This window comes from Rhincodon typus, chromosome 37, assembly GCF_021869965.1.
Source record: "Rhincodon typus isolate 14 chromosome 37, sRhiTyp1.1, whole genome shotgun sequence".
In the NCBI taxonomy this organism is placed as follows: domain Eukaryota; kingdom Metazoa; phylum Chordata; class Chondrichthyes; order Orectolobiformes; family Rhincodontidae; genus Rhincodon; species Rhincodon typus.
Window position 1 is genome coordinate 7,930,379 of NC_063368.1, and position 10,844 is coordinate 7,941,222.

At 41.3% G+C, this 10,844-nt stretch overlaps 1 protein-coding gene across 1 annotated transcript; it reads right to left on the reverse strand.

The window, feature by feature from the left end:
* Positions 1 to 1,632: 1,632 nt before the first annotated feature.
* Positions 1,633 to 6,669, reverse strand: LOC125487148 (eukaryotic translation initiation factor 3 subunit L-like). The gene is made up of 4 exons (XM_048617418.1): positions 6,495 to 6,669; positions 5,770 to 5,959; positions 4,870 to 4,950; positions 1,633 to 2,856 (listed from the first exon to the last, which is right to left on the reverse strand). Exons 1-4 carry the CDS (start codon positions 6,662 to 6,664, stop codon positions 2,821 to 2,823), a joined length of 477 nt encoding a protein of 158 aa, XP_048473375.1. The 5' UTR covers positions 6,665 to 6,669; the 3' UTR covers positions 1,633 to 2,820.
* Positions 6,670 to 10,844: the final 4,175 nt, after the last annotated feature.

Genomic DNA, 10,844 nt, shown 5'->3' on the forward strand with positions numbered 1-10,844 from the left:
TGCAAATTCTACAGACAGTCACCTGAGGCTGGAATCAAACCCGAGTCCTTGGTGCTGTGAGGCAACAGTGCTAACCACTGAGCCACCAGGCCACTCAATATAAAGTTTTTAACTATTATTTGAAGCTAGTGCAGATCAAGAGTATTTCCCTAACTTCTGTCCACTAGTGTCATCCGTAAGGAAATCAGAATCATTTAATGCCATACTTCGATTTTTCTTCTGTATAAACGGTATTTTTGACCTCCATGTTGTAACTCCACAGATGCTGTCAGACCTGCTGAGTTTCTCCACCATTTTCTGTTTTTACACTACATTTCAAACTATCCTTCGTCTTAGACGTTGTTTAATTTGTCCAGATTTTTCAAAATATATTCCTTGGAGAATAGAAGATCATATTTATGTAGAACTGGAATCTGGAAATATAGAAAATAGGAACAATAGCAGGCCATTCAGCCCATCAAGCCTGCTCCACCATTCAATATGATCCTGGCTAATCTCTATCTCAATGTCATATTCCCCACACAAAAGATTAGTAAAATTCTGGTACTCTTTTCCCCTCGAAAGATGTGGATGTTAGGAACATTAGAACTTTCAAAAAACTAAGGCTGTTAACTTCCCTTAACAAAAATCTATCAATGAAAATGGAGCAGTCAGATTAATTGATTAGAGATACATAGAATCCCTAAAGTGTAGAATCCACACAAATCCTCCAAAGATCAACCCACCCCCTACCTTACCCCTAAAATCCTGCATTTTCCATAGCCAATTCACCTAACCTGTACATCTTTGGAGCATGGGAGGAAACCAGAGCACCTGGAAGAAACCCATGCAGACACAGGGGGAATATGCAAACTCCACACAGATAGATGTCCAAGGGTGGGATTGAACCCAGGTCCTTGGTGCTGTGAGGCAGCAGTGCTAACGACTGAGCCACCATGATACAGATCAGCTAGGATGTAATTGTTGATAAAATACATCTATTGGAAAGATGTTGCTAAATTTGAAAGGGTGCAGAAAAGATTTACAAAGACGTTGTCAGGGTTGGTGGGTTGGAGTTTTCTACCCTAAAGGGCATTAATGAACCAACAATAAAAGTCATGCTACAGTCAAATAAGGCTTTGGTAAGACCACACTTGGAATACTGTGTACAATTTTTGCTCTCCATATTGAAGGAAGGATATACTTTGATGTTAGGCTGAATATACTGGGTCTATACTCAAGAGTTTAAAAGAATAAGAGGTGATCTCATTGAAACATTCAAGATCAAGAGGGACTTTCCAGGACAGATGTTAAGCCTCAGTTGCCCATGGCGGGAAAATCTACAACAAGGTGCTGATCATTTAGAATGGAGGAGAAATTCTTTGGAATTATCTACTCAAAGGGTTGTGGATGCATTATCAGTGAATCTAAGGCCAAGACAGACAGAGTTTTGGTTTATCTGGGAATGGATGGATATCGGAATGGCTCCTGTGAACAAGAATATTTTAGGTATCAGTCACTCAAAGATCATGCTATATTTTTAAAGTATATGCAGAGATCCTATTGTCCCCTAGAATTACACTGGGTTTCTCACAGAAGCAGACCAAACTGATCTAGGCTGGTGCTTTCCCAGAGGAAAACTTAAGACCAATATGGGGGGAAGACTGTTCAATCCATTTATTTTATCGAAATCACTCCAAATACAAATTACGTTCACAGATTCACAGTTCGGTTGCATTTTTTATTTTATCCAAACATTGGTTAGATTTTGTTGCATGTTCTGGTTTCACTCAACAATCAGCAATATGCAATACTCAGACCATTAATATTCTGGAATAAAAGACGAGAAGGCAACTACATTTTTATTGAAAGACTTGGCGTTATTTTGAATATCCAAACACACCCTGATTATCAATCGACAAGAAATCAGTCATGAATGCATTAGAGACAAGGAGGTGGTTTGTAGGCAGCTGGTGGATCCATTCATGACCAGTTGTCCACAATAAGGGGACAATGATACTTCAGTCCATAAAGTGCAAATTCACCTGAAAATTTGTCAAGGCATGGTCAGCAAATGTGTGTTTTTGTGGCACTGTCTGCATTTATGCAGAGCATCAGAAGGTTTGAATATCGTGAGGTGCTGATTCATTTAGGATTGTATCACATCTGAAGATTTGTAATAAAGTAACCAGTTATTATTTTATAATACATACAGCCCGAGGCATTTTGCTTTTTTTTTGAATGTCCCATTATCAATTCACTGAGAAGATTCAATTATTTTCCCCCTTCAGTATCACAGCATCCCTCACAAACTGCCAGCATCAGCTCACACTGAGGGAAAAAAAGCAGGCTAAGATTTGAGCTGTATACAGTATAAAACGAGAAAGAAAACAAACAAACAAGAATGGAATTTGCTGGAGAAACTCAGCAAGTCTGGCAGCATTCTGTGAAGAGAGAAGCAGACTCAACATTTCAAGCCTAGTGGTAATTCTTTAGAACCTTCTAACGAAGAGTCATTGGACCCAAAACATCGACTGTTTCTGTTGAGACCCGCTGAGCTTACCCCCAGCAATTTCCGTTCTTGTTTGTTTCAGATTTCCAGCACCTGCAGTTCTTTGTCTTATTTTATGGAAGACCAACAAATTTGTTACCAAGGTATAAATGGTAGTTTGAGAGCCCTGACACACTTGTGTAATGGGTCTCTGGATCACATACAACCAAGCAATGCAGCTGGCCATTCAGAAATCAAGAACGTTAGTTACAGGAGAACTTGCACGACAACCATCAATCACGGTGTTCTCGGGTGCAGGAAGTTTGGCTGCTGTGGGTACAGAAGTTCCATTACCGGGGGTTGATTTTTTTCAAGCTTCTGTTGAGCTGCAAAAATAGAAACAAACTGGTTACAAAACATTCTGGCTGGTAAAGTAAGTCCATCCCCAACAGGTGTCCTGGCATACTTTTATAGCAATGAGTGCTCTACTGTGACGATGCTGTGGCTTTAAGAATCATGTGGTTTCGTTTAGAGAGAAACTGGGGGACAGGCACCAAGCAGTCAATGGAAGATAAACAACTTGTGAGGCCTTGTTTTTTTTAAGTGGAACAATAGAAGCAGCCTGAGTGAGTGTGATCAAGGTCTCACAGATCAAGGATTTTTAAGTTAAATTTCAGCAGTTGCTGTTGTGCGCTTGAAGTAGTGGAAGCTATTTTTTCCCCTCCCTCCATTACAGCCAAAATCTGGGGATTCACTTCCTAAGCTGCTGGATTGTATGTGAGATAAAATGTGTTTTTCTGAATTTGCCTTTTTGCCACAAGGTGTGTTTATGGGAGGATACTAAATTGGAACAGTTAATTAGTAATAGTTACTGTATCTATTATTCTGTTAGGTTTTTCAGTTGAGTTCTTATTCCAAATTCTTCTTTATTTTGTTGTATTTTAACTACAGTGATTGAGTAAATTGTGTTCTGCTTAACGTCGAGCAGTTTGGCCAATCGAATTGTATCTGGATCACAGCACCTCACATTTGCCTTTAAAATATGAAAAAATTAGGGTCTGGGCTACATTCTTAAAATATTTTGAGGTGGTCAGGTCTGGTCCATAGCATTACAATACACAACATATTATTAATTTGCTGTTTCAATTAGAGCTGTGCATAAGCTGGCCTGTCTCTTCATTGCAATTTGTGAAGGACTTTTGCAGACTGATGAGTGTTGGTAAAACTGCAGCTCCTGGCAAAAGAAACCTGCATGAAACAACGACTTATCTTGCGTTTTGCGCCTTGAAACACCTGGAAGAGCCTCATATTTAAAGGGACAATATACGCTAAATATATTAAAAATCAATAAATTTTCCCGAACACTAGGAACTCTTCTTAAATTTTCTGTAGAGAATGAAAACTGCTGCCTCTGCTGATTGTTGACAATTCGATTGGCCAAACTGCTCGACGTTAAGCAGAACACATTTTTTGATATGTCGTTCTCAAACTGAGAACAACAGATGCAAGTCCACTGAAAATGGCCAAAAAGGGAAACGGCAATCATGGGGCCACAAGGTTGAACAAACAAATAGAAAAATTTCACCGTGTGCTGCAAAAGGAGTTCTTTCTGGCATATTCCTAAACTATACCCGAATGGGTTCTCCAATTTACAGCATTGTTGGGATACCAAAACTACGCCATAAAAATTTTGTAAACATCACTACAAGGCCAAGATTTCAAATTCAGTGAAGACTCTAACTGGTTACCAATGATTTACCATGGATGGCACGATAGCTCCGTGGTTCACACTGCTGTCTCACAGCGCCAGCAACCTGGGTTCGATTCGATCCTATCCTTGGGTGACTGTGTGCAGTTTGCACATTCTGCATGTGTTTTCCTCCAGGTGTTCCAGTTATCTCCCACAGTCCAAAGATGTGCAGGCTAGGTGATTGGCCATGCTAAATTGCCCAGTAATCAGGGATGTGCAGGCTAGGTGGGTTAGTCATGGGAAATGCAGGATTATGGGGGTGGGTCTGGGTGGGATGCTCTTTGGAGGTTCGGTGTGGACACAATGGGCTGAATGGCCCACTTCTACACTGTTGGAATTCTATGATACCTGTGTCACGTCAAACACTGATATATCGAAGGCCTATGAGGACAGTATTCAACATTCGCCGGAAAGTAGTGAACCGTCTTCCCCAACAATCCCATTCAAAGATAGCCAAAGAAAGAGAGAGAGAGTGAGTCACGCTCCAAAATTAGCTCGCTGCACCACCATGTTACACAGCTCAGTGAATTCCACTTTGTGGTCAACTCAGGAGCTCGGACAAGGTGGATCCACCTTTCATCGTGTCACTAGATGGCCTGAAGAGAGCTCAATGAAGACAGTAAGTGGAAAATAAAACAAAAAGCCTCACCTCTTCAAATTTGTGAATCTGCCTAATGAAGAAGTCACCATATCGCCGTGCCACTTTGGTATCTGCGATGTGGATCATGTCCTGAAAAATCAACAGAGAAGCATGGTTTAAACAGAAATTCAAGTTATCTCTTGTGGGTTTAGGCCGGGTTCAATACTTTGCAGCTTACACAACACAGGCCCAAGTTCAATCTTAGTTTGTTACCTGTCAGAACAGAGAGACCTAGGGGTTCAGGTACATGGTTCTTTGAAAGTTGTGTCACAGGTAAACAGGGTGGTTAAAAAGACATTTATAATGCTTGCCTTCATCGCTCAGACCATTGAGTTGAAATTTAATATTGAGGTGGTACAGGATGTTGTTGAGGCCACTTTTGGAGTAATGTGTACAGTTCTGGTCGCCCTGCTGCAGGAAGGGTATTTTTAAATTGAAGGGGATTCAGAAAAGATTTACCAGGATGTTGTTGGGACTGGAGGGTTAAAATTATTACAAGAGGCTGGGATATCTTTTCCACTGGAGTGGAAGAGGTTGAGGGATTACCATATAAAGGTTTATAAAATCACGAGGGGCATAGATAAGGTGAATAGCCAAGGTCTTTTCCCCAGGGTAGGGGAGTTCTTCACCTGGGATCATATTTTTAAGGTGAGAGGAGAAAGATTTAAAAGGGACCGGAGGGTCAACTTTTTCATGGCTGATCCTCTATTTCCACTCAAGGCTGTCCTGCCACTGTTGCATAACAACCTCAATCCATGGTCTCATTGAGGGGGAAAGAGTGCCTAGGTCCATGGCTTGGGAACCCGTGCCCTGGGTCACACGTTGAAAAGCTGTCAGAGTCAAGGAGGAATGGCTACCAGCATGTACAGAGTAAGAATGCAAAAGTGCTCTTCTGCAGGTAAATCTAACCTTATCAATGTAGAAGTCAACCTCTGAAGCAGATTGAAATTCACCATCCAAGGCCGAGATCCCGCTAGTCCACACAAGGTTCTTCATCTTGTGCTTGAAGACCAGTAGATTGATGCGGAACTCCTGCTCAGTCATGTCTAGAAATCCAGCCAGTTTGACAACAGGCATTGTGGTATACAGCTTTAAGAAACTGAAAGGGAGAGATGGTAACAAGAAGCTAGAGCGAGTGGGCAGCAAGGAAATTAGCATTGAAACTGTTGATATTTTACAAACATTAAAGACACTTCATATAGCTACGACAGGAATGAAAAAGTAGCTTCTGAAAACCAAAAAAGTAGCCCCCAAGACAACTTATATATAAATATCTTGTACCCTGCTGCCAAGTCGCACTCCAGGATTTCAATGCTGAGCTGCATTTATACCACCCCGAGTCAAAATTACTTCAGTATGGCACTGTAGTCCTTGGGTAAATGCATACATGAAAAGGAGATCATTGTTGATAGACAGAAGCTTATTTTACCGAACAGTTTTAGTTCCCTCCCTCTCCAGTCCCCATTACCAGTTAACTTCATCCCTCAATTCCTCAAAAAGGTACTCACTGATTTCTGGGGAATGGCTAATTCAGGACAAGTTAATCAGACGTAACTGGGCATGGAATCTTTTACAAACCATTAAACATCTTTATAAACACAGATGGCACTGGTATCAGCTACTTCTGGACATACCTGCGTATAGTGGACAGTACAGACTGTTGCTGCACCTCATCCATAAACACTTTCAGCTGTTGCAGGAATGGCTCTTTGTGGTAGTTAGGATGGACTGACTCATAGTTTGGTACCACTGGTGACAGGAACTTCGGACAAGCAAAGCTGAACAGCTCCTCAAAAATCTGCATCTCACTATTGGGAATAAAAGAAGAGCAGGGTTATAGATGAACTAAAAACATATTGGGAGAGGGTCATTAAAAAAAACCAAATAATTGAAAAGCAAACCATTTATGGATTATGGTTTCAGCAGGAGCATTTTAATTTTTACAGTGTAGTTAAAATCTGATAAATATATGCAGGTGTCATGCTGCATTAGTGCTCAAATAATAGCAGCCATCTTGCTACCTCAGCATTTTATAATGAGAGGGACTAGCTGAGAGTTCACCTCATTTCTTAACCGGCAGCCAAGAGAAGCCACACGGAGTACGGTAATCTAGAACAACATTCTGGAACTAGACTACATCTCCTGTACCCATCAAATTTCTAACCCTATTGTCTACATGCTTACTAAGTACTGGAAGCAGGTACAATTACAACATTTAAAAGACATCTGGATGGGTATATGATTAGGAAGGGTTCAGAGGGATATGGGCCAAATGCTGGCAAATGACACTAGCTTAATTTAGGATATCTGGTCAGCATGGACAAGTTGGACCGAAGGGTCTGTTTCCGTGCTGCACATCTCTATGACTCTAAGTGGACAAATCATCAGGGACCTCATCACTAATCAAAGCAGGCAAGTTTTCAAGGTGAAATGTCAAAGAACCAAAAGAGATCCTACTTGTACATCCAGAAGTAGTTTCTGAGCAACTTCAGATGACTTGCTCTGAAACTATCAATTCTGAGATGGATATTGAGATCCTTGGGTCTTACTCTATAACACCAGTAGGTGGCAATGTTACACCACAAATTCCTCATTCTTTCTGGAATGTGGAAAATCACAGGGCTCAAATTGAGTCTATTGCATTTTTAAAAGGCAGATGCATATCTGATGCAGAGGAAGGTAGTGGGCTTCAGGGGACAGCGGAGCAATAAGATTCATTTTAGATTTCTCTTTTAAGGAGCTATGATGTGGAGGTGCCGGTGTTGGACTGGGGTGAACAAAGTTAGAAGTCACACGAAACCAGGTTATAGTCCAACAGGTTTATTTGACATCACAAGCTTTCAGAGTGCTGCTTCTTTGTCAGGTGAACTCTTCAGAAAGGAGCAGCGCTCCGAAAGCCTGTGATTGCAAATAAACCTGTTGGACTATAACCTGGTGACGTGTGACTTCAGACTTCTTTTAAGGAGGTAACACAAACAAAGCAAGTCATACAGTCTCTCTCAATTTTTATGGCTTTGGAAAGCATATGGGACAGTCCCACATAACAGCCTGGTTTACAAGATGTGTGACCAAGGTAAATAAGTGGTGGTATTATGCGGCAAGCCGCCAGGGTGAAAAAAATGCGTGCAGTGCAGTTCCATAAATGGTAGATGTTGGGAGTTGCTTTTTGGAAAAAAGTGTCCAATGTCTGCAGAGAAAACCTGGGTGCAATGGCTTAACAATGTTGATAATCCATAAAGATATGGTAAAGCTGGCTCAGCAGGCAGAAACCCTGCAGATGAAAAACATGGTTACAGACAAAGCCATGAAATTAGGTAGAGGCAGCTTATTAAATTACAATATGCTTGAGACAACAAAGCAGGGAGAGGTTTGTGCAATTTACTGGACAGGTTATTAAAACCTCTGGCTCTGTGATCACAGGTGTAGAGTAAGCAATTAATATAATGGGATCTTTTAACCAGGGCTGAAAGTTATAAAGGAAGCAGAAATTGTACCACATCTAATATGGTAGTATTAAGGGCAAGGCGTAGATTTTTTTCCCCGATGGGGCTGTGATTTGTAAGCAAAATCCAGAGGAGGTACATAAAGCTAAGATGAGGTAAGACTGGAGACTCTGGGGAAAAAAAAACAGATGCAGGAGGAAAGAATTTAATAGAGATATGAACTTTGCAAATATGTGAGCTTGCAGCTGAGCAAACTCTGTTCAGTGCTAATTTGAGGAATCGTGACAAGAATTTAAAACTTAATACAGAAATGTTATGTCATGCCTTTCACAACCACAGGACATCCCAAGTGCTTTAGAGTCAGTCATGGTTATTTGCATGTTTTTATCACTGCACCTTCGGTGGACATGCCTCAAGATGCCGAGGCCCTAGATTCTGGCCAGCACGGTGGCTCAGTGGTTAGCACTGCTGTTTCTATGTGCCAGGGACCTGGGTTCGATTCCACCCTCTGGCATCTGACTGTGTGGAGCCTGCGCATTCTCCCTGCGTCTGTGTAGGTTTCCTTCGGGCGCTCCAGTTTCCTTCCAGTGCAAAGATGTGCAAGCTAGGTGGATTGGCCATGCTAAATTGCCCATAGTATCCAGGGATGTGCAGGCTAGATGGATTAGCCACAGGGAATGCAGGCTTACGGGGTTAGGGTAGGCGGTTGGGTCTAGGTGTGGACCCGATGGGCTGACTGGCCTGCTTTCAAGCTGTCAGGATTCTATGATTCTAAAATTCCAGCCTACATTTCTCCATACCTCTACACCTCTTTCATCCTTTAAACATTCTCCTTAAAACTAACTTCGCTGACCATTCCCATGCTGCCCAGAATGGCCTGGACAGAGTGGATGTTGGGGAGATGTTTCCATTGGTAGGAGAGTCTTGAACCTGAGGGCACAGCCTTAGAGTAAAGGGAAGACCTTTTAGATCGGAGCAAAGGAGAAACTTGTTCAACCAGAGAGTGATGAGTCCATGGAATTCACTGCGACAGAAGGCTGTGGAGGTCAGGCTATCAAGTATATTTAAGACGGAGATAGATAGGTTCTTGATTGTCAAGGAGATCAAGGGAGAAAGCGGGAGAATGGGGTTGAGAAACTTATCAGCCATGATTGAAAGGTGGAGCAGACTCAATGGGCTGAATGGCCTAATTTCTGCTCCTATGTCTTATGGTTTTATTATTCCATGTGTATCATCACCAAACATTATTTAAGGTTCTCATGAAATACCCTAGACCCTTCCACTTGGCAACTTGCTATTGAAAGTACTTTTAAAGTGCAGCCACTGTTGTAATGCAGGAAATGTGGCACAGCAAGCTCCCGCCAGCATCAAATCATTTGTTTTAGGTGTTGATCATGACAAAATGTAGGCCAGGACACCAGGAAAAACTCCTCAGCCTGTCTTTGAAATAGATGGATGAAAAGTATCTCAGCATTAAGAATGCAAACAGGGCTTTGGTCTAGCAACTCATCAGAAAAGCGGCACTTTATACAGAGTGGCACAGAGGTATCAGCATTGATTATTCATTCAAATCTCTGTAGGCTCTTGAACTCAGAAACCTCTAACTCCGAAGCTAAAGAGCTATCACTTCAGGTGTCCAAATAAAATCAGAACTCTTTTCAACAGTCTTATCTTTGTATCAAGACTGTGATTAAAAAAATCTGCAGGGAAATGGAACAGAAATGCTACTGTAGGATTGAAGCCAAAAAATTAGAAATTTCTTGTTAAGAAAAGGATTCCTGGGTTGTTATTCTTTCACAATCAATGATGGAAAGCTCAGAGACAAAATTATAAGCCTCTCATTTTGGATTAGTTTCTTATTTCTACATTCAGACTAGAAGGAGGAGGCTATTCAGTCCCTAGAGTCTGCTCCTCCATTCATTAAGATCACGGCTGATCTGGTTACTCCACATTACCACTAACCTCTGATAACGTTTCATCTCCTTACTTATCAAGAATCCATCAATATCTGTCCTAAAAATATTCCAAGAAATACTTTAAATGTTTATTTTTCCCATTGATCACAGCAGTTACAGCAAGTACCAAAATTCAAAAACTGGAACATCACCTCTCGTGTAACCAAGGACCACTAAAAGTTCTGTGAAATAATAAATGGGCTTTGAACTGACAGCTGAGGTTCTCTTTTTCTCAAAGGCAGCTGAAGCAGAGTTCCACAGATTCCCAGCCCGTGGAGGAAGAAAAAAAGTCTCTTTATCTCTATCTGAAACAGTGGCCACTTATTTTGAAACCATGTCCCTAGTTCTACACTCTCCCAAGACAGGAAATAACCATAACTCATGCACCCTGTAAAGGTCCCTCAGGATCTTGTATGTTTCAAACGTCTCTCTTTCCCATTGTTTGCAGCAGTTACAGAAAACATCAAAATTCAAAAAACTGGAACATCACCTCTCGTGTAACTGAGGACCACTAAAAAAGTCCCGTGAAATAATAAATAGGATTTGAATTGACAACTGAGTTTTTAATTCATGCATTTCTATTATT